Source organism: Bombus vancouverensis, chromosome 7 (assembly GCF_051014615.1).
Source record: "Bombus vancouverensis nearcticus chromosome 7, iyBomVanc1_principal, whole genome shotgun sequence".
In the NCBI taxonomy this organism is placed as follows: Eukaryota; Metazoa; Arthropoda; class Insecta; order Hymenoptera; family Apidae; genus Bombus; species Bombus vancouverensis.
The window spans coordinates 17656702-17679663 of record NC_134917.1 but is presented as its reverse complement, the minus strand read 5'-3'; the positions used below and the strand labels follow the sequence as shown (position 1 = coordinate 17679663).

At 38.7% G+C, this 22962-nt stretch overlaps 5 protein-coding genes across 12 annotated transcripts; 2 read left to right on the top strand and 3 right to left on the bottom strand.

Moving 5' to 3' along the window:
- Positions 1-1050: 1050 nt before the first annotated feature.
- On the top strand, positions 1051-11114 carry P5CS (Delta[1]-pyrroline-5-carboxylate synthase). Of its 3 annotated transcripts, none has more exons than XM_033350320.2 (6): positions 1051-1742; positions 4802-5138; positions 7198-7845; positions 8827-9644; positions 9718-10008; positions 10190-11114. In XM_033350320.2, the coding sequence occupies exons 1-6, from the start codon at positions 1644-1646 to the stop codon at positions 10355-10357; spliced, it is 2361 nt and encodes a 786-aa protein (XP_033206211.1). In that variant the 5' UTR covers positions 1051-1643; the 3' UTR covers positions 10358-11114. The 3 variants fall into 3 exon arrangements, with proteins under 3 accessions (XP_033206211.1, XP_076475860.1, XP_033206220.1); XM_033350329.2 differs by having other exon boundaries at positions 1072-1742; positions 4835-5138; XM_076619745.1 differs by lacking the exon at positions 4802-5138 and having other exon boundaries at positions 1061-1742.
- Positions 11115-11698: 584 nt separating this feature from the next.
- On the bottom strand, positions 11699-14240 carry U4-U6-60K (U4-U6 small nuclear riboprotein factor 60K). 5 transcript variants are annotated; one of them, XM_033350359.2, is made up of 5 exons: positions 14118-14240; positions 13010-13564; positions 12555-12932; positions 12271-12484; positions 11699-12199 (listed from the first exon to the last, which is right to left on the bottom strand). In XM_033350359.2, exons 2-5 carry the CDS (start codon positions 13533-13535, stop codon positions 11740-11742), a joined length of 1578 nt encoding a protein of 525 aa, XP_033206250.1. In that variant the 5' UTR covers positions 13536-13564; positions 14118-14240; the 3' UTR covers positions 11699-11739. The 5 variants fall into 5 exon arrangements, with proteins under 5 accessions (XP_033206250.1, XP_033206261.1, XP_033206269.1 ...); XM_033350370.2 differs by lacking the exon at positions 14118-14240 and adding an exon at positions 13712-13822; XM_033350378.2 differs by lacking the exon at positions 14118-14240 and adding an exon at positions 13749-13817.
- A 30-nt stretch (positions 14241-14270) lies between these two features.
- Positions 14271-15757, bottom strand: LOC117166577 (histone H4). Its single transcript, XM_033350658.2, has one exon. It carries the CDS (start codon positions 15334-15336, stop codon positions 15025-15027), a length of 312 nt encoding a protein of 103 aa, XP_033206549.1. The 5' UTR covers positions 15337-15757; the 3' UTR covers positions 14271-15024.
- Positions 15758-17868: 2111 nt separating this feature from the next.
- LOC117166546 (histone H3) lies at positions 17869-18889 on the top strand. Its single transcript, XM_033350581.2, has one exon. The coding sequence runs from the start codon at positions 17909-17911 to the stop codon at positions 18317-18319; it is 411 nt and encodes a 136-aa protein (XP_033206472.1). The 5' UTR covers positions 17869-17908; the 3' UTR covers positions 18320-18889.
- Positions 18890-19458: 569 nt separating this feature from the next.
- On the bottom strand, positions 19459-21842 carry LOC117166540 (uncharacterized). Of its 2 annotated transcripts, XM_033350569.2 has the most exons (3): positions 20906-21842; positions 20607-20825; positions 19459-20341 (listed from the first exon to the last, which is right to left on the bottom strand). In XM_033350569.2, the coding sequence occupies exon 1, from the start codon at positions 21770-21772 to the stop codon at positions 21101-21103; it is 672 nt and encodes a 223-aa protein (XP_033206460.1). In that variant the 5' UTR covers positions 21773-21842; the 3' UTR covers positions 19459-20341; positions 20607-20825; positions 20906-21100. The 2 variants fall into 2 exon arrangements, with proteins under 2 accessions (XP_033206460.1, XP_076476089.1); XM_076619974.1 differs by having other exon boundaries at positions 20607-21842.
- Positions 21843-22962: the final 1120 nt, after the last annotated feature.

The window sequence follows — 22962 nt, the reverse complement described above, 5'->3', positions numbered from 1 at the left end:
CGAATACGATTGTCTTCGAGCTAACGTTGCAGCTGTTGACGCGAATTTTAATTACGTGTTGTACAACCGACTGAAACTGTATACCTTCGCGTAAACAGCTACGGAATATTTCATGCTGTTCCGCTCGAAACCGATCCACCGTGACTCGCATTTCCGATACGATTCTCATAATTACGTTGCCTCGTATATTTTTCCTTGCACCATCGAAACCTCGAATGCCTCTGTTCCGTCATCGAGATGGATGTAGCGGCGAATTTGACGTCCAGCGCAGATAAAAGAAGGCAAACGGCCAGCGAGATATTTTTCGTTCGCGTTTTAGTACGCGTTTTTCCTGAAAACGAGCAGCTTGACGTTTCATCCACTATCTGACGATACCGCGACGAGAGTACTTGAAAAATATCTCCTTATCGAACGTGTTTCGTCTCCTCTGGCGTTCACGTAACACGCGTATATACGCGCGAAGACGTATAACCCGGCATGATCGAAGGGACAGATGGAGTTAACGCGACGCCGCGTCGCGCCGCTACCTTTTCATATCCACCCATCCCGTACTCGTATACTTTTCCCAACCTTAACCACTCATATTTCACATCGGATAAAAACGCATCATCCATCTCGAAAAGAAACTGTAATTCCCTAGTGGACGCGATCTCTCGCCACGCTGATAACGTGCTCCTGCACGAGTTACGAGTTTCTATCGAATAGCAAATGCAAATAAGCTATCTACCACGGCTACGAAAACAAACGTCGAACTCGCAATCGGTCTTTCTCGTTTACGCGTATACATATGTACCGCGATCCACGAACGTCGGTTTATCGTATACGGATCTATGGCGCGCATACGATGCCGAGACGCGACGCTGGAAAGTACGAGTCGAACGCCAGTTAGATAGCGATTCTGTTTGCTCCGATTCCCAGGTCAGAGTTCGCCAACTCGCGCTACCATCGCTGCACATCTTACATATTTTATGGTACATATACGAATTCGTTGGACAAAGGGTGCGCGAACTTTGCGGACTTTGCGTGGCCTTCGCTAGCCACCGTTGAGTCGAGGTTTTCCGAAGCAAGATACAACGACGTCGATCATCGTCTGAAACGTCAAGTTCTCCGCAGAAGAAACTTCACCTCCCACCAGCTCATCGCGTCACATTTTTGTACGAGGATAGGCTTCTAATCTTCGCCCGCGATAACGTCGACGTCGTTTTCTGCCGCGATTTCCAACAGCGGCAAGTAGTAGTGTGTCGTTGACCATCGTGACGACCGCTCCACCTCGTCACCGAGGTCTATGCTCGAGTGTAGTCCTCTCCCATCCACTTCTTTCTTTCCTTTTCTCTTTCTCTTCTCGTCTTCTTATTTTATCATCAAGATTCTCCGAAGCGAAACTCGTTGAAAGAACTGCTCGCAAGATTTTCCCTTCGCGGATTATCAGATTTCCCATTCTGAGACGCGATCTTCCGATTGATATTTGATACGAATCCACGCTTCTTTTCTGTTCCTATCTCTTTATATCGGTAACCTTCCTTTCTTCGGTCGAGAAAAGGGCGCACGGGTGATCAGGTGACGTTCGTCGGATTAGAAATATCGTAATAGTGTGGCGTTGGTGAGAGGGTGAGCAAAAGGACGAAGAAGTCGAAGAGGCAACGATGTACGCGAGATTGTTACTATTGAGATCCAGTAAACTTGGATGTATTCCAAGGAGATTGGCTTCGTCCTCTACGGGGCCGAGGGTGCCCAAGCAAGCAGTACGTGCAATTTTTCTTATTTTCACCTTTCATTTCTTCGCGGCGAGTCGACGGCATCGATCGATCGGTGCCGGGACCGACCAGAAGAACGATTGGCCAACTTGTATGCCGTCGATTCAATTTTTAACGCGCTCGGCCGTCCGTGTTTTTAATCGAACGTTGCCACTCGAGGAAAGCTTTTGTGTCGTCCGCCGGTGTAATTAATAAAACAACCAATCCGAAGTTACCTGGCGTGCGCGTCGGCGATTGTTTTTCGAAATCTTGAAAAAGTCGTAGAAAAGGGGGTAAGAGACACGTGCAACGCTCGTGCAATCAGAACGATGATAAAATACATATGTATCGATGTACACAAGCTGGTGAAACTATTTCGAAAACTTATGCAAAGCTTTTAGAAATATACGTATTGTGTTCGTTATACGAAACTTGAAATTTCATTAGCGTTATTACGAAGCTCGACTACCGCTATTGTATGAATAAAGTTTGAAACAAATCTGAAAATACAAGCAACATTTTCACTGGTAAACGTTCAACCATTTTCAGAAGCCAGTGGTAGCTTTAAAAGTTATTCGTTGATTTTATATGTAATATTCTTATTGAGAAATCACCACCTCGCGTCAAAACTTTCCACTGTGTTATGTCATTCGGTAATAATTTTCGCCACGAGATAATAACGAAAATTATTTACCGCGTATAGAATCGAAACAGAGCCATAAATAACGCGTTTAGATGCTACGTAACGCCGTATGTACCGCGGAAACCGCATTTCGATAATTTTTTGACAGCAAATAGCAACGGACCTGTTAAACGAGCTTTTAAACGCAAAATGCATTGTTCGATTGTAAAGATCGCCAGTTTAATTGCCTATAATGCCATAAATGTAACGGCAACGTTATCACGAATACATAATACGAATGATATCTCCGTATACACATGCATGCCACGCAATCACCGGATTATAAATATCGTTCGCATTTGCGCTCGTTGTACGAGTTCCAACATCCAGTTCTTCCTGTCTGACTTATGTATCCGATATACGGTTCGATCGTGGAATATTTTCACGTTCTCTTGTCCATCGAAATTTCGCCAAACGTTTTTACAAACGATGGATCGTCGTATCGAAGCGATACATCGAAAAACGACCGACCATCAACTATAGTAATTATCGCGTGTACCGCGTGTTTACTTCTCGTCAAAACAGCAAAGATAAGAAGATATATCAAGTGGATTTTCCAAGGGAATCGTGATCCACCTTTCCTCCTCTAGAACATCTAGGAGCCGATAAGAATCGTGTTTTATCAATTGCCACTGAATCACGATACAGCCACGATACGAACAACCTGTTAATGGGAAACGATCGTCGATAATTCGGATCGCGTGTACGTTCTTTTGTATTTCAAGAACAAGATCGATTCCATCGTCGCCCACGATGAGAATCGATGTTTTCGGTGGACCGTTAAATCAACAGGTCGAGCAAGATGACGATTGGATCAAAATCCAATGACGTTTCTGAAAGAACGTAAAACTTGGGGCATATGGAACGATCGTTCGGCTTTCTATTCAGGAAAAATCCCTACCGTGGGAAAAACCATTCGAGAAAAAGAACGACCGGCTCTTGAGGGTGTCGTAAATTAGGATAGAGAGGGTGGTTTCGACGATGAGCTCGAATCGTGAAATGTCTTGCGACTGAGACGCAGAGAATAGGCACTCTTTGCGAGGTAATTGATCCTTACGAACGTTTAAGAAACGTACATTTACATACGCGTATATCTCATTGTCGGACTAGAACAATTAATATCGTTATAGTTATAGAAATCTTTAGTTTTAGCTTAGTTTGGACGTCGTCGATTCCGATCAACGTCCACGACACATATACATTTTAAACCAAGATGAAACTGTTAATTAATCGTAAGAGTGCTTAGTGTCGTATTTAGTGCTACAAATTACGATTCTATTTAATATATCGAAACGAAGCGAATAAAGAATGTAGTAATTTTATTAGATCACGTAGTATCATAGATCCCGTTCGACGTAAGGAATTACGAATTGATTATAGTTGAAAATGAATTGCGTCTTGGCAAGCGAAGATAAGAGAGCACGATGTGATTTATAACGCACAATCGGCAATCTCTGGCTTGCGAAACCAACGGAATCTGCGTCAGAACGAATCCGGAATCGACGATGCGTCACTGAAGAAAAGAAGAAAAATTTGCGTAATCTTAGAGAATTTAAATGTCCGACTGAAAATACGATCTCGAAACGAAACGCAGACTGGCCGAATAAACGTACGCACATGTAAAAAGAAAAAAACCGCATATTTTTTTAATCTTTGCATTTTTTGCATTTGCGTATTTTCTATCGTAATTCGAACAAATGCCTGAGCAGACGCGCAAAAATTCTTTCGACGTTTAATTCGGCGGTACACGAGTAATCGGAACTGTAATTTTATGTAACAGATAGAAATCGGTCCAGGAAGAGGTTACACGTGTACGCGTGGAAGTGTGTCGAGTGGCAATCGAATAGAAATTGGTAGCCGGGAATTTTTCGTTCTCGATTGAAGTGTTGCACACAAAGATAACAGCCAAGAACTCGAACGATTTTAAATACGCACGATTGTAGATGACGCGGACAGCTTAAAGAAAAAATTGAAAGGTCGTCGGCATCTCTTATATAATTACGCAGATTTCATCTGGTTACGCGTAAAAAAGAATAAAATAAAATGCGTTTCGTGCAACGAGCAATTAGGTGAAGTATAGATGCAAATTAACTCGATGCCGCGTCGTAGCTACGAACCTGGGAAAAGGTATAGAAATCGTTCGAGGCTTTTCATTTGCAAATGGACAGATCTCTGCTTTAGATTTTAATGACTATCCTTGATGAATATCGCGTCTTGAGATACACGTATGACATCGTATGTTTGAAAAAGAACGTAAAAACGGTTAGGTTCTTGTTGCTTGAAATCTCCTCTGACGCGTTACGCGTAACCAAATGAAACGGATACGACCGACGTGAACAAAATCTTATCGTTAAAAAGATTGAAAAAAATTAATCAACGTTGTAAGGGAAATCGAGTAGACTTACACACGGAGTTGCAGGCGGTAGAGGGACCTCGTAAACCAACGATGTTCAACGAACGCAGCCAGCTGACGTATACAAGACGTTTGGTGGTGAAATTGGGCAGCGCCGTGATCACGAGGGAGGATGAGCACGGACTGGCACTGGGACGCTTAGCGTCCATAGTGGAACAGGTAGCCGAATGCCAAAACGGAGGTCGTGAATGTATTATGGTGACTAGCGGTGCGGTTGCATTCGGCAAACAGAAGCTCGCCCAGGAACTGTTGATGTCCTTATCGATGAGGGAAACGCTGAGTCCTGGCGGACACATGAGAAAACGCTCAGGTATAATTCTACGTAATAATACGTCGATCGTTTGCACTTACGATCATGCACGTGTGATCATGCTCGAAGGAAGAACGCTTATGACAAAAAAATCTCTTTTCAGAGAAAAATATATTTACCGTTTGATAAGGATCTTTCTTTCGCACGTGTTTGTCTTCAAGCGTTCGTATCTGTCGCGAAATGAAATATCGAGTTGCATGTGAAAGCGAAGACACGGTCACATATTGAGAGACAATCTTTCATCTTTCTTTGTACATAATATACTAATATATATACTAACGGGAGTTTAAGTTGGAGGCGCTTTTTTCCCAATAGTAAATTTAGTACGCTTTTCTACGTAATGGACTCGTTGGATGTTTCTCAGACGAAGTAAATCGATACTAACTTTTGTTCGATCGTGGAATACATCGACCATTCTAATTCACCGTACAATCGCGCAGAACGGAGAAACTTCATGAACGATTCGTTACAATAAAGGGCAATATATGCCGTTCGACGATAATATTATATCACAAATCGGATATCCGGGCGTAATTCATGCCGAGACCGATCGTTTCAACGTGAATTTTCTTCTCAGAATATTATCGGCCAACTACAAACGAGGGTATACGTTCGCCGCGATTGTACTTTCCTCCATTCGTAATCCTTTATATCTGGCGCGCTAATGAGTCTCGAGTATGGCAAAAATGTATTCGGATTTGGTTAAGTTAGCATATTTTTTCGCTCGTATATCTCGCCAGCTCGTCTCCGCACTTAATTCGTTCTTTATTAATTAATCCCAATTACGCGAGTCGCCGATGTGAGTCACACGAAACGCGAGAATAATAATGCCCTCTCGCGTTTTAGTCGTCCACGGTGAATCGATCGACCGAATAATACCGACGAGTTATGACGATTAAATTGCCTGAATGTAAATTCTCTGCTTCGAGTGAGAACGTACAATCTCCTTGCTTGGTAAGAATTGCGGAATGCTTTTCCACATGAGCGCAGTTGTGACAGTTAATCCGGTAAGGATCGTACAGACGCACGCACGTACAGAGAACAGAAATTGAAAAAGAATACAGGGGACATTTAAAGCAAATTACACGGTTATCATACGAACACGGTTAAGAACTTTGCGAACAAAAGGAATAAAATGCTAAATAAATTACGTTGCCCGAGAACGAGCTTATTTCTTTCTTTCCTCTAGAGGACGAACTACGTGTTTGCAATGTACATTAGGAGGAAACATTCCGCTTGTTATTTGCTTGTATTAACGGTGTAGTAGAGATATTTCTTTTTTCGCCAGCATTCACGTGACTGTCGTGTGAAAGAGGTCGATACAGGGGATCGTAAATTTCGTAGCAAATACGAATTGTAGACCATTGACGATGGGGACCCGTCGGAACATCCCCGAGGTACTTCCGGATATACAGGGGCTCCTCGGCAACTTGACAATGTCCGGTCTTCCTATGTAGGTTAAACTAACAACCGCGAGCCGCCCAATTCTTTTACTGGTAATACCTTCGAGATTCTATTTGCTCGGGAAAACATTCGCGGTAATTCCTCCTTTTGAGGAAAGCAACGATCGAACGCGATAGACAGAAATTGCTTGGAAAATAACGTCGCCTTGTTTCTTGTTACTTCTACGGAAACGTTTGAGTATCCAATAGTTGTCCACCTTCTTTGGCATTTCTAACTCGTTTTGGCAAGAAAAACACGTTAAAGAAGAATTGCAAAAGCATGGTAAATTATCAAGATATCGCTCGTATTTTATCCCGCTTCTAAATTCATAATAATACCGCGGTTCACCCAAAATCAATTAACCGTTTCGCACCAATTAACAATTCACCAAACAGAATTTATTGTATCGCATACCAAATCCTTTAAAAGAGAAAAATTGCTGCACTCGTAAATTTGTAATGTGTCGATGCACGAGGATGAGCGGTCAACTGATTTTGGACGGACTCCAGAGAGCTACGAGGCAACTAGCAAAAACCGTTCACCTAACAGTGCCGTTTGTTGTACCAAACACGATCTACTAACCGCACATTGTAATTTCGACCTAATGTTCACGCAGGCACCCCTTTGGAACCTAGAGCAGCAGCCGCAGTGGGACAATCAGGCCTGATGTCGTTGTACGACGCCATGTTCGCCCAATATGGAGTGAAACTGGCCCAGGTATTAGTCACCAAGCCGGATTTCTACAACGAGGAAACTCGTAAGAATTTGTTCAGCACCCTGAGCGAATTACTTAGCTTGAACATCGTTCCCATAATCAATACCAACGACGCTGTCTCACCTCCGCCACATGTCGACGAGGAAGTAGCCGGTAGTGGAGGAAGAAGAGGTATTTCCATCAAAGACAACGATTCCTTGGCCGCTATGCTGGCAGCTGAAATTCAGGCAGACTTATTAATCTTAATGAGCGACGTCGATGGCATTTACAATCTGCCTCCGTGGCACGATGGCGCTAAGATGCTGCATACATTTAGCATGGACCTTAGGGACACCATCAAGTTTGGACAAAAGTCGAAGGTCGGTACCGGTGGCATGGACGCGAAAGTTAATGCAGCGCTTTGGGCTCTGGATCGAGGTGTCTCCGTTGTGATCTGTAACGGAACTCAAGAGAAGGCTATAAAGAATATTCTGTCCGGAAGAAAGATCGGTACATTCTTCACACAGACGACCGAAACTTTCGCACCTGTAGAGGTTGTTGCCGAAGAAGGTAAAAGCTTTTTTACTTTCCAGCGAACTTTTATGCCTTTCGAGTGCTTTATGAAATAAAAGGAACGGGTCGTCTAGGTAGTTTAGATAGCTCCCGTAAATGTTACTTTCGAATTTGCTTAAGGAATTTTAACATATTTATTCGGCGAAGCGTCAAACATGAAAAAGTGTTTGTCTGTTTCAAGGAAAAATAATTCGGGAAAGATCGTTGCGTTTATGTACGCAATAGCTTTTTCGTGGAGAGATCGGTTAGTAGCGTCATTTTGTTCTACCGACTATAGCAATATAGGTCATCGATTATCGAATGTAGAAATGAAACGGCTTACGGCTGCTGGTATCGTGGCCATTGTACAATTATCCGCGACACGTACCGCACTCCCCTAAGATATAGAAAAATATCACATTATTCGGGGAAGTATATTCAAACCGAACAACTTTTAGTTAACATGGCCGGCCATTGAAAAAGTAAGTGAAAAGAAAAGTAGTTAAATATTCCTTTAACTCGAGAGCTTTTCCGAGCAAAGTCTCTTCTATCCTCGTTACTAGTTGGAGTAATTTTTACCAGCGTAGGATTCCATTAAAACTTATTTAATATATCCTTTGCGGTTCGACCGTTCGATTGCGAATAGCCAACGTGTTCGACCCTTGTATTTCTTTCGAGAATAATCAATTTTATCCATTCAACGGACGTAGTTATGTACTTTCTTTCTTTTCCCTTACGATATTGAATTAAGGGAAAAAGGGAATTACGAAGGATGTAAAAGACATTTAAAAAGAAATCTTGGAAAACAAAACGTGCAGAGAATCGAGGTATTTGAAAAGGAGAAACTACGTCAAATACATTATGACGCCAAACTTCGTCTATAAATCAGATCCACTTAAGACGCAATTGCATCTAAAAGATTCTCAACGTGGGATCTGTAATATTAACCCCAATTTATGGAAGAAAATCTTCCTCAAAGCCAAAAATAACAATTTCCAGCTCGCGCCGGGAGCCGAATACTGCAAGGCCTTCAACCAGAGGAACGAGCAAGCTGTATCAACACGTTGGCTGATCTCCTGGAATCCCGTCAAAGGGAAATTCTAAGTGCTAACGCGAAGGACCTCGAGGCAGCGGAGAAGAGTGGCTTGGCGAAAGCTTTGCTCTCGCGACTTTCCTTGACGCCTGCCAAATTGAAGTCTCTGAGCTCTGGTTTGCGGCAAATTGCCAACGACTCCTTAACGAACGTCGGTCGTGTGCTCAGGAGGACGAGACTGGCTGAAGGTCTCGAACTGAAGCAAATCACTGTTCCCATCGGTGTATTGCTAGTGATATTCGAATCGAGACCCGACAGTCTACCTCAGGTGGCGGCATTGGCAATGTCCAGCGCCAATGGTCTTCTTCTGAAAGGAGGCAAGGAAGCAGTCAACAGCAATCGGTATTTAATGGATCTGGTAAAGGAGGCACTGAGTACCGTCGGCGCTGCAAACGCGATATCCCTCATCTCAACCAGAGAGGACGTTGGTGATCTGCTGTCGATGGGCAAGCACATAGACTTGGTGATTCCTCGAGGCAGCTCTGACCTCGTTCGTAGCATTCAGGAACAATCGAAGCATATCCCCGTGTTAGGTCACGCGGAAGGTATATGCCACGTGTACGTGGACAAGGATGCGGATCTGATGAAAGCTATGAAGATTATCAGAGACTCGAAATGTGATTACCCTGCCGCTTGTAACGCTATGGAGACGTTGCTTATTCATGAAAGTCACATGAAAAGTAGTTTCTTCACGGATGTATGCAACATGCTACAGAAGGAAGGAGTAAGGAGATTAGTGTGATACCGGAACATAGGAATTGTTGTTATTGGATTTACCTAAGTACTTGACATTTTAGGTGAAAGTGAATTCCGGGCCGAGACTGAGGGAGCAACTGACGTTCGGGCCACCAGCTGCGAAAAGCATGAAGACCGAGTATGGAGCCCTCGAATGCGCGATCGAGGTCGTGACGGACATCGACGATGCTATAAATCATATTCACAAATACGGCAGCGGGCACACAGATGTCATCGTTACCGAGAACAGCCATAGTGCCACTCACTTCGCAAGGGAAGTCGACAGTGCCTGCGTTTTCCACAATGCCAGTACCCGATTCTCCGATGGGTACAGATTCGGCTTGGGTGCCGAGGTGAGCCGTTGACATTGAAACTTCAGAAATTAAAAAATTTACGCGTGGAAAAATTGTACAATTATAAAATTTAAAAGCTTACATATACAAAAATTTAATAATTCAAACGTTTAAAAAATTCAAAGTCTTTAAAATTCAACTTTGAAATTTCAACAAAATATCAATTTCTTACTATTTTAAGGTCGGTATTTCCACCGCGCGAATTCATGCACGTGGCCCGGTGGGAGTGGACGGGCTGTTGACCACAAAGTGGGTGTTACATGGTGATGGCCACGCAGCTGCTGATTTTGCAGAGGGTGGCGACAAAGTTTGGTTGCATCAATCTTTACCCATCAACGAGTCTGCATGAATTAAATCCGAACAAACTGAAGATGTCGGAATCTTCGCTTCTGCGACACGGAGGATTATACATCAAGGAGAAATGCCAGGGAAGGATCAGAAAACCGGCATATTTTTATTCACAAAACAATTTAAATTGCGACCAGCTAACATCTTTTTCTCCTCTTTTCAATCACTCGTCGCTAAATGTTCACAGATAGTTAAAGATTTAACGAAATGGAAACGTAGAAAGTTCCACAAGTCATAATGGCATCTGTCTTCCACGAAGATCTTCCTATTTGATAAAAGCATCATTATTGTTAGATCATTGTTATTTTAACATAATTACAACGCTGTCAAAATAATTAAAATAAATAAAAATACGGCAATCTTTATAGAATAGTTGTTATAAAGTACTGCTTTTATTAGATGAATGTCTAGTTTCGTCTTGGAGCAAGTATCATTCGCAAAAGTTGTTGCCGTAACAAAATATATTACTATCCGTCACAATATAGCTTTCGTCCTTTTTCTCAACGAACCAAAGAATATTAAATACCTGGAGACAAATAAAAGCAATGTATCACATACAACTAATATCATCGATCAATTTGTACTTATATTTTACATTTTATTACCTCGTAACTCTTCCTTCCGATTATGAGAGAATTAAAAGGTACAAAAAAGGAAAGGAAATACAAAATCAATTCTTATCGGAAAAGAAACATCCACTTGATTACTCTGGAAAGTTATCGTGAAACTTATTAAATAAAGTAATATCTCAAGAGAGACCCTCTTGTCCTCAGTTACTTCGGTGTTTGTGAAAGTGAAGTCGTCCGGTTATATTCAAAACTCCTCGACCGACCATCAACTGATAAACTTGCATTTATTCGTTTTAAGTTACCTCAACCATTAATAATCGTAAGACACCAATTAAGAATTCTTCAACTTCCGAAATTTAAACATTTCAATCGATAAAAACATGTAAAACAAAATCGTTCTCGAATATAACGTTCGACATAAATAAGGAGAAATATCTTTCAGTAATTGCGTATGATTATGTTTATCGACAATGACGTAAAACTACAATCGCACATCAAACTAAGTACAAAGTCCAATTTAAATAATTACAAGAATAACTTTACGAGTAGTTGAAGAACCTATAAATTTGCATTCTGTTGTCAGCAGTAAATATTTTGTAAGATTACACTTTAGATTTAGACTGATTTAGATGACCACTATAATAATACTTTCTAAATGTGATTATAATATGATACTACTTGAGGAACAAATAATAAAAATATATGTTTATTACTTCTCTTATAGTACAAAAATGAAGTCTTCCTGTATGCGGCGATAAAGTAGTCTTCCTTAATTCGTTTGTTTCTAAATTATTCTTTATTCCATCAAGTCTTTTTACATGTTTTCTGGAGCCCACAATTTGAACGTTCGATCGTACGAACTAGTCCCGATGAATTTATGATCGGAAGAAATATCGACGGACATAACTTTACCATCGTGACCTGGTAACGTTTTAAGTGGTTGCCAGGTTTTATTTGACCATATTTTCGCAGTATTGTCGTACGATGCTGTGACTAGGTATTGTCCTTCTATCCTTTGGTATTTCACGTCTGATAGTAAATTTGTGTGCGCAGGTATCGTATACACGCAGGATCTCTTTCGTAAATCCCATATCTTAGATGTATTATCTTCGCTCGCTGTTGCTATGTGAAATCCATTCGGGGAGAAATCGATACCAAAGATAGATTTCAAATGACCTTCCATAAACATAATGCACCGTCCTGTGCGAAGGTCCCACACTCGACCGAAAGAGTCATGACCTCCTGTGGCGCTTACACTGCCGTCACCCTGAAAACTATAGACCAACATTGTTTTGAACACGCTGTTTTTTGTCATTGAAAATATATACAATTTTAGGTATGTTACCTAATACAATGCACAGCTCTGGCATGACCTTCTTGATGTAAGACTTCTGCTTGCTGTTCCAAGTCCCAAAGTCTCCAAGATGCATCGTAGCAACATGTCCCAAGAAATCTACCAGACGGATGAAATGCTAGCCTTGAAACTCTGTGCGGTTCATGACCTTCGACTTCAGCTAAGGGTTCCTCCCCAGATCCACCACTCCACAACTTTACTGTTCCTATATACACAGTGAATATTAGAATAGTATTTACCATGTATATCATAAAATTTTGGTACAATAAATATACCATCCGAAGCGCAAGATGCTAACACACAAGTCTGTCCAGATTTTTCTCCTACCACTTCTTCAGTAATAGTAGCTTTTGGATGAAAAACAATGCAGCCAACATTACAAGTGTGTCCCTTAAGTGTTCTTAACAAAGTACAGTCAGGTACAGACCATATTTTACACAAGCCTGACCATGAAGCTGTAGCGAGCAATTTGGAATTTGGACTGAACTGACAGAAAGAAATTGGCCTCGTATCTCCAATTTGAGAACAGTAAATTGTCAAAGCTTGTAACTTTTTCAGAAGCTCTTGACGGCGTGCTGTACGCGTAGCTGTTGGCAACTCCAAATCCTGCCTTGCCTTACCCAATCTCGCCTTTGCTCTGGGCAATGAATACGCTATTGAATAAATAAAAATATCACACAGATAAACAATAAAAGACAAAAAGACTAGAAACAGTATATTTTAAGCTCACTAGCAATCCAAGAACGTGCTATTTGAAGTGAGTCTGGCCCTTCGTGATACCATGTTGTTTCTGTGTCTCTCTCAATTGGATGGGATGGTTTCTCCTCCTCTTCGTGTTTCTTTTTAATTGCATCTTCACCCAAATTAGCCAATAATTCCCTCAGTCTTGTTCTCCTATCTGCAGGTCCTTCACCAAAGAGACAAATAGGCTCATCCAATTGTCTCAAATTTTTCTTTACTTCGGAATCATCAGTGGACACGTTGATTTGACGAGCTTTCTTTCTACGTTCAAATTCTTCTAAGAGAGCTTGTCTATCTTTAGACATCTCATCTTCAAGTTCCATATATTCATTTGATATATGAATGTTTCCCAAAGTAGCTGTAGCACTGGCATTATCTCCCAAATTTGTGGTAGTCTTTTCTTCCTCGGAAGATTCAGCCACAGCAACCAATCTAGCACGCTCCGCTTCTTCGAGGGATCCATAATGAACAGTCTTTTGCTTCTTAACATAAACCAAATCTTCGTCATCTGACATTTTAGACAATTACTTATTATACGCAAAAGCTGTAGAAAACAATACAAAATTAATAATACTATATGGTTTCTTAACCTCGTAAAATAATTTAAATATAATCTACATTACACAAAAAGTGTACGAAATTACGCTTCTAAGGTATGATGTTCTATGTGGGTTAAACAGAAATTATATACCAGAATAAATGTAATAATAGCTAGAACTTATTAGCACCTATTAACTGTCAAGCAAGCAACACTGCATACTTAAAATGATTCAAACACGAACATATCCAAGATAGAAAACAACAATCGATAACATTTCTTTTCGTTCAAATCGACTTGTATCGAGATATCGATATTCAAATGACTGTAGCTTTCTCATTTTGCATTGTTAGTTACAAATTTATACATATAATTTATACACACATAGTCATAAATTTATATAAAATCTTGATGAAGAATAATGGGAATATAAGCGGGACATAACACATAAATGGGAATCTTTGAACTAACCTAAAATTTAAGAACAAATATTCTGATTGGTTGAACGCGTAGGGTATAAAATTATAAGAATACTTTATTTATAAATATTTATACTTACGTAAGTAATTCTGTGTAGTATAATGAGATCGTAAATTAAAGTACATATGTATTAAATGACACAAACTGATGAACATATAAATAAAGACATAAAAAAGTCTCTCGGAAAAGCATAGGGACAAAGGATGGAACCGCGGGAAGTATTGCTCGTATCGCTCACCGACACGCCTTTGTATGTTTATTTGTATACGTGACACTTACAATTGTATAGAATCTATCAAAAACAACCAATCAAAACCACATTCTTTGCACATATTTTACATGTACTTTGAATTGAAGATGATTTGTGAATTGTGAACATGAAGAACATTTGTGAATTGGCATTAATTTATAAATATATAAATATTTGGTATATAAAATATATAATATTATTTAATATATGAAATTTTATTATATATCTATTCTATAGTAAATTATATTATAAGATTATTAGATTATTAGAAAGGTTCCTAAAATTACGTTGTTCTAGAACCTACTATAGTTTTTAAACTAGATAACGCAAAAACCTTTTTCAATGTATTATAAAGGACACAATTCGGAATTGACATTGCATTGGATTTTAACATGATTCGGGATTCGTATTTCTCTATAAAACCTGATTAGTCTTTTGAAATAACTACAATATTCAACTTTATAACCTCATTCAACCGTTTTCACTATGCATTATGTATAACTTCAGACAAAGGAACAAGCATTTGATATCTAAAAAGACAACTCCATGAAGGGTTGATAAGACATCTAAAACTTGGTGTAAACCTTGGTGTAAACATAGATTTATATGATGGGTCTTGCCTTTCATGATTACTTTATCGATTTACACGGTTCTTTGAAACAGAAAATTCCATCGTTGAAAATGTTGTTGGCCCTGAAAAGGGCCGTTTGTTCGTAGAAGGGCGCAGCAAGGGAAATTAACCACCAAAACCATAAAGAGTTCTTCCTTGACGTTTTAAGGCGTAGACTACATCCATAGCCGTCACAGTTTTCCTCTTGGCGTGTTCAGTGTAGGTTACGGCGTCTCGGATAACGTTTTCCAAGAACACCTTCAATACACCACGCGTTTCTTCGTAAATCAGTCCAGAAATACGCTTCACACCACCACGACGAGCAAGACGACGGATGGCTGGCTTGGTGATACCTTGGATGTTATCACGCAAAACCTTTCTATGACGCTTTGCTCCTCCTTTTCCCAATCCTTTTCCTCCCTTACCACGACCAGTCATTATGCAACTCGATCAGTACAGGTGAAACAGCGACCACTAAGTGGATGCCTGATTCTCCTGGCACCGCGCTTTTATGCTTACAGTTGCGCAATCCCCCTCCAGTCCGCGCTTGGCCAATCAAAGGCCTTGTTCTGGTAACAGCATCGCATACAGAGGGAGCTACTTCGGTTGAAAGCCGCATATATTATATTGAATGTGAATTCAATTTTTAGAATTAAACTTCTCATCAATTTGTTGGTTTGTTGTAAAGTGACCAGTCTAAAATGATGAAACTCTAGAATGGAGACATCAGAGAATACGCACTCACATGATCCATGAGGATTACGACAGGGCAGGGACCAATAAGGCAGACAAAAGACTGTAATTGATAGGCCTGTAATTACCAGGAAGGAGTCTATCTTTACTTGGCTTCGGGATCGGAATGACCGTCGTGGCATCCCAACTGGTTGAAAAATACACCCTCCTTAGAGAGGCTCGGTAAATATAGTACACATACAATATCATCTGGTGAAAAACATGCGTCAAGAAGTTTCACGGGACAGTGTCAAAGCCAGCAGCTTTTTTTATGATTCAACTCGCTGAAGTGCTGAGCAACTATACGAGGGGTAATGAACCCAGTAGGCACGTCATAATGATTGAAAGAAGACCCATAGGTTTCCCGGATCATCAGTTAACTTACTGATGATTGAGAGATTCCTGAGGGAGAGTCCACCGCACAGCTATGAACATCGGTAAATAGTTTCGGTAAAAGAATGCTGGCGCGCAGATTACGCAGCGGAAGAATCAACGTTTTCGAAGTTTTGATTTTATGTAATACTGGCTAGAAAATATTACACTAAACTGAAGCGTTCTCCATTTTCTCCTTGATCTTGCGAGCCCTAAACGCTACAATCCTTCTTCTCATACCGCCAGCAAGAGACTTGTAAAAGTATTTGAAAACAGTGTCACCAGAACGCCACCACCTACGCCTAACTGGATTCCTAAATCTGTTGAACAAGGCCAGGTAATGAGGGCGGTGTCACCCCAAAAATGTTGCCTAAATAACTCACCTGATTCTTTTCCATAAACAATCAGCCTTTTTTAAGGCCAAAATTCTTTTCAAGTTTTCGACTCGTAAAATTATTATTCTATTGCTGCCATAAAATACAATCGTTCTCAACGAGAATTGATTGTAAATAGTCTACCAAATAAAAAAAAAAAAGAAAAATAAAATACAATCTAAATCTTTATTATGTTTTATTCAAAATTATTGTCGTGAAAGTAGAAAATTTTATATGAATGTTTCCAAACTCCCAATAAATATCTCCCCCTATCTCTCTCATTTATCATATTAGAAGTGTGATTAAATTTCTTAAAAAAAGAGATCAATAGTGCTTATTGACATAATAAATATGTAAATCGGATGGATGATATAGAATGTAATAATATAGTAATAAGTAATTTAAAATTTCTGTTTAAAAATCTAAATTCAGGTAGTTTAGATCAATTATGTTTTACGATTCATTTTTATTTTTTATGACGTCGATTTTATATAATTTAAAGTACACTGAAATATTTAGAATTTATGATTTTGCTGCAATATTATATTGTAATCAGAATTTGGAGTAAATATTGTACTTCGGTCCCCTACAGAGAACAGAACATCTGCGTCGAACATCTGCTCCACGTCCCTTGTATGCAAAATCCGGCTTTCACTAAATTTAATGGTTATTCTTTTCTAAAAAATCATCCTTTACTTCTATCCTAACCCTGGTAATATTTTTGTCTCGAAATTAAATTTTTAACGAAAATTAAAACATTGCTTTATCGTCAATTGCAGAAATGTACCGTGTAAAAGAAGAAATATTCAGGCTTGAAATAATAAATAAAAAGTGAATAGACTGTGACTTCCGTCTGTGATCGTTGATTGTGGATTTTGTATCTTTGAACTAAACGTCATTTTGCATATTAAAACAATTGCTGAATAGCTGGAATGGATTGGAAGGATATTCTAACTCCATAATCATAAGTTTAGGCATTGAGGTTAAAATGATATTAGTTCTTATTGACTCTTATTACTTAAGGACGTAGAACGCTTCTTGAATATTTTCTATGTGGCTCTCCATCTTGTCTGCTACGTTGTCTGTAAGATCTTACTTGGTTATGGCATTTCCGCTCTGTTGTGGGAGAGGGGCTTCTTGAAGGTATGGTTTTTTGGATATAACTATTTTGATTAAGTCACACGATTTCCTTTTGTACTAGGTATTTGTACCAATCTTATATCGAGCCTTAATGGTATTATCTATTCTTAAATATTTTCAAACTTGGACTCATTTGTTGCTAAAATTTCAAATCTATCACAGCCACAACTACATTTGCCTGAATATAAAAGAAATAAAACAGGTAGAAATAGAATAGAAGCTTTGTTGTGTTGACGGTCGCGTAGTTCCCCTTCCAGTGCGACGCTCGACCAATCCGAAGCCGGCAGCCGGTAGTTGCATCATATAAAAGTGGGAACTTCCAAGCGCGGAGCGTATTCTACATTTTGTCATAACGGTGAACGTATCGCTGTATTTTCCGACTGTTTGAAAGGATGGCTCGTACCAAGCAGACTGCTCGTAAATCGACTGGTGGAAAGGCTCCACGTAAGCAATTGGCCACCAAGGCTGCTCGTAAGAGTGCTCCGGCTACCGGTGGAGTGAAGAAACCTCATCGCTACAGGCCTGGAACTGTCGCTCTTCGTGAAATCCGAAGATACCAAAAGAGCACTGAACTGCTGATCAGGAAGTTACCATTCCAACGTCTGGTTCGTGAAATCGCTCAAGATTTCAAGACCGATTTGAGATTCCAGAGCTCCGCCGTCATGGCTTTGCAAGAAGCTAGCGAAGCTTACCTCGTTGGTCTTTTCGAAGATACCAACCTGTGCGCAATCCATGCTAAACGTGTTACCATTATGCCAAAAGACATTCAGTTGGCCCGCCGTATTCGAGGAGAGAGAGCCTAAACAGCCTATTTTTCTTCTTCTATAAACAATCGGCCCTTTTTAGGGCCAAAATTCTCTTCAATATAGGAACTTCAGGTTTTCGACTGCGATCTTAAGATAATCATTATTTTATTGCATCGTGAAAAAGGTCCACATACAATTCCCGATACTTTGACCCGTTATTCTTAAAGTTAACGGTATAAAGTATAATACACGTGGCTTAAGATTTCTATAATTCGGGTGTTTAATTCTGCTTTTTCTAAAATTAAGATTCCGGACTTATGAATATTTATTATTTAATGAAATTGTCTACTAAATGTTTTAGGCGGACATGCTACTTTTTCCCACGACAGAGTGGGGAACATCTGTCGGGCAGCTGCCCCCTTTTGCGTTAGGTAACGTGTCCCTCTGTCGATCTTTGTCTATACCTTCTCTATCTAACATAACCTTTTGTCCTTTTTATAGATCCTTGAAATTTTTACGAATTCAGATGAAATAAAATGAATAAAAACACTAAGTTTTGCTTTGCACCACTTCCATGGCTTGTTTTTTGTCTGAGATTATGATGTTAGGCTCAGAAATACTTAATATATTCTATCGATTTCAATTTGTATTATGAACAGTTACGAAGTACTTACGTTTGAAAATGTTTTGTAATCTGTAAAAAGACTATTTGTATTGATATTCCTTGATGTTTTTCGATGAGTCTGCTTCGATATTTAGCTAGCCATTTGAAACCGTTTTTAAACTAGAAAGTTTTGAACAGATAGCAATATGTAAGTACTTGTTCTCAGAAATAAGGACTGGTTTTCATGATATAGGCCAGGATTAAGTATGAGTCATCATATTTGATACAGTTTGGGATTGGTAAGGGATATGATAGTAGAAAAAAATTTAATGTATAGGCAGGCTAACCAAACTTCAATTATATAACCTAAACGACATCAAACTGTGAAATGAACATATAAGGAAAGTATCGAAGAATTAAATTCCTAAGTTCAATTCCAAAATATATCTGTAGAATGCTTTTTTTTACTTATAGACCTTCAATTTTAGTACATTATCGAAGACAATGTAAATGCCCATTCCAGTTCCTAAACATTAGCTCCACTACTTAACATCACAAGAAAGTTAGATTATAATCAAAAAATATTTATAAAAAAAATACAAAAGATAAGGCTCTTCTTAAAGAATGTTCGAGATAAGGTCTTGACTTGAGATATCACTGCATTAGACTAAATAAACCAAGAAAAGGATTGAGGAAGAGAAGGAAATTGAGAGAAGGTAGCACCGTATTCTGCATTACTTATGAAACCCATGACGGTAGCAAAAACATGTATATTATAAATTATAAGAAAAGTCCATGGTATTCAAATAACCTCACAAAATGCGATTTCCATTTCATAATTGAAGAAAAGTTTTGTGATAATAATTAATATACAACGTAAATAATCGAACCTAAATACTCTATATTCAGTATGTGATTCATTTACGAATGACTCGAATGTTAAGTTGTAAATGCAATACGTGTTTTATGCTATACTCATTATATAGTCGGAAGAAGTCTCTTTTACTCACAAATCGTGTGAGAGCTTCTAGGTTTGACGATATGACAAGCATTCCCTGTTCATATCATCCAAAATGCATTCAGATTTTTTATAATCAATAAATATAAAAAGAATGGTCAGTATATTATTCATGTCTAATATGCAATTATAGGTTATAAAGTTATGAATTAGCTTTTGACTTCTACAACTGTATATTAAAAAATGTATATTAAATGTATATTAAATGTATATTAAAAACTAAAAAATAGAGACAGAATCTACATACGTCACTGATAAATATTTATTTTTGGAAAATACGTTTATATTTGCCTCATTGAAATGCAGTAAAAAGACTAAAATTATACAAATGAAATAATATTTGTATAAATCTAAAACATCCACTTTTACTATTCTTTGTAGTATAATCTAGATAAGATAATGCATCGCTTCAGAGTGCAGTTACATTTCACTCGTTCACCATGTTGATTGTATTTGTCTGAAAAAAATACAGACATCAGTCTTATCCGAATCATGTTTAAGGATTAGATAGTGTAATAAATAGCGTGAATCATTTATATATAAAAAGAACTTTTCTGTGTCTTATAAGTATCTAACATTAAATGATCGTGATTAGAAAATTTTTAAAATGTTCGATTGTTATAAATGTCATTGTCCATGGACAAAGGCTTAACGTCCTAGGATAATATAATCTAGTGATTAGTTCCGTGTTATTTTTGATGAAAGAACCTGCTGGCTTCTACCTTAATATGCACATGGTGTGTCCACATCTGCTGTTTTGGCGGGAATTGGTCGATAGCGTAGGGTAGAGGTTATGCAGCAGCGCTTCCCTGTTAGATTCCCTAGTACCTTGACCAATCATACAGCATGGTTGGAAACATAATGGTTTAAAACTCACTGCCTTTTTTGTACTTCTGGACAAAGGTCTAAACATAACTTATGGTTACGTCTATAAGTTGTGTCTATAGAAGTTCATGAAATACTAAGTATACGAAATTTCAATAATGTTTTCAAGAATCAATATATATCAATGAACACATACCGTTATGTACTTCTTTCTCGTATTTAAACCAATAAACAAAATAAAATTGTTTTTAACTGTGATAAAAACCTCGATTTGAATTTATGGGTATTTTGTTTCCAATGGATAGAAAACGGTGATTGTTCCTTGTAAAAAATATTTAGTGGCCCTGAAAAGGGCCATTTGGATTTGAAGGGCAACGTAGTTTGAAAATAATTATTTTTTTGCTGGGGATTTAACTGCTTTTGGTGCAGCTGCTTTCTTGGGTTTAGGTGTTTTAGTCTTGGCCGCTGGTGCTTTGGCGGTCTTCTTAGCTTTCGACATGCTCTTGGCTTCGCTAGCAGCTTTTGGTTTTGCAACGGCTACCTTGGATGCACTCTTCTTCGCTGGTGCCGGTTTCTTTTCAACTGCAGCTTTTTTGGGCGATGCCGGCTTCTTAGCAGGAGCAGTTTTCTTCGAGACGGTCTTCTTCTCGACAGATTGTACCTTTTTTGGTGCTGCCTTCTTGGCTGGATGAGGAACCTTCTTGGTTTTAGAAGTTTCACTTTTTCCAGTAGACAACTTGAAAGATCCAGACGCTCCTTTGCCTTTTGTTTGGACGACAGTTCCAGATGTCACAGCAGATTTCAAATACCTCTTAATGAACGGAGCAAATTTCTCTCCGTCGACTTTGTAAGTGGAGGCAATGTATTTTTTGATAGCTTGGAGAGACGATCCTTTACGATCCTTCAACTCTTTAATGGCAGCGTTGACCATTTCCGAAGTTGGCGGATGAGACGCCTTTTCACGTTGCGATTTCGACTTACTTTTCGACGACTTCTTCGCTGGCGTAGATGGATTCTCGGCAGCCTCAACTGCGGTACTGTTAGAGTTCGCTTTGTCTTCCATTTTTGTGGAAATACTTTAACACAAACCAAATTGTTATACAAAGTGCCTGAAGGTATCTAAACCAACAATGCTGCTCTTGGTATGATAGTTAGCTTTCATGGCAGCGCGTGTTCTTTCTTAAGCGCGGACCATGGAGAGAGTCTCACCCAATATGTCGGATGCCGCGATTCCGTGACAGCGAAGAAGCGGTAAATATACCTTCACTTTCAACCTTTGTTTCTCCATATTATATGCATGTTAATGAACAATAGTTGCGCGAATATATAGCTACGTGTTTGTAGTTTTACTTGTTTCTTAATTTTCGGCTGTATTTACTTGTTCAACTGAAATATTGCGCCGTTCGACGAAGTCCGTCTTTTCGGTGCGATAGGACATCGTATAGAAAAAGTTAAAAATCTAAACATTTACATGAAAATTGGCATAATACTTATATAGAAAATCATAAAAAAAGGACTGCTGCTAATTTATATTCAATTATTTTTATCCTACCTGTAATGGATCGTTAAAAAACTTGCTTGATATTCGATCGCTTAGTGATGTACAACGTGAACCGCGAATGTTCTATCGTTGGATTAATATCAATTCCCATGGATGTGTGAAATATTCGGTTTATATGCCTAGAATGAATTTTTATTGTATCTTTCATACTTTTAGTATCCTCAAATGAGGATTCACGACATTTGCCTTTATTTAACCTGTTTTATTTTGTATTCTTTCCTTGATGAGGATCGTGATAGCGTGTATAAGGAATCTACCATTCAATATGTGAGTTGCAAATATTAATATCAAAATATTTTCATGAAATCGTTTACTTTGCATTTGTAATTCATTTTACTACAAATTAAGTTTCATCTGAGAAATTTAGTCACAATTTTATACGAAAACGTAACGGTTCTACATGGAATAACATTTTTTTCCTATAGAAAAGCATAAGTATTATTGTTTCATGTTGTATATTCTATATAATATATCTGCTATAAAAATGTTTCTACTTATGTAATAGTTCGATTAATATTTATTCAAGTATACTCTATGCATACATATATATATATATATATATATATATATATATATGTATTTTAAACATACTTAGCAAGTCTTGTCTCTTGCTTTATCACAGGGTACTATACATAGTACATTACACAGAATACAAAAATCTTGAAGTTCTTTTGCATAAACTTAACGATTTT

Bases quoted from the DNA above. Each gene is read 5' to 3' on its own strand.
- P5CS (XM_033350320.2), top strand. From the start codon at position 1,644: ATGTACGCGAGATTGTTACTATTGAGATCCAGTAAACTTGGATGTATT. The intron at 1,743-4,801 runs GTACGTGCAATT...CAACGTTGTAAG, and splicing joins CGAGGGTGCCCAAGCAAGCA to GGAAATCGAGTAGACTTACA. The intron at 5,139-7,197 runs GTATAATTCTAC...ATGTTCACGCAG, and splicing joins ACACATGAGAAAACGCTCAG to GCACCCCTTTGGAACCTAGA.
- U4-U6-60K (XM_033350359.2), bottom strand. From the start codon at position 13,535: ATGTCAGATGACGAAGATTTGGTTTATGTTAAGAAGCAAAAGACTGTT. The intron at 12,933-13,009 runs GTGAGCTTAAAA...TTTATTCAATAG, and splicing joins AGCACGTTCTTGGATTGCTA to CGTATTCATTGCCCAGAGCA. The intron at 12,200-12,270 runs GTAACATACCTA...GTTGGTCTATAG, and splicing joins AGAGCTGTGCATTGTATTAG to TTTTCAGGGTGACGGCAGTG.
- LOC117166577 (XM_033350658.2), bottom strand. From the start codon at position 15,336: ATGACTGGTCGTGGTAAGGGAGGAAAAGGATTGGGAAAAGGAGGAGCA.
- LOC117166546 (XM_033350581.2), top strand. From the start codon at position 17,909: ATGGCTCGTACCAAGCAGACTGCTCGTAAATCGACTGGTGGAAAGGCT.
- LOC117166540 (XM_076619974.1), bottom strand. From the start codon at position 21,772: ATGGAAGACAAAGCGAACTCTAACAGTACCGCAGTTGAGGCTGCCGAG.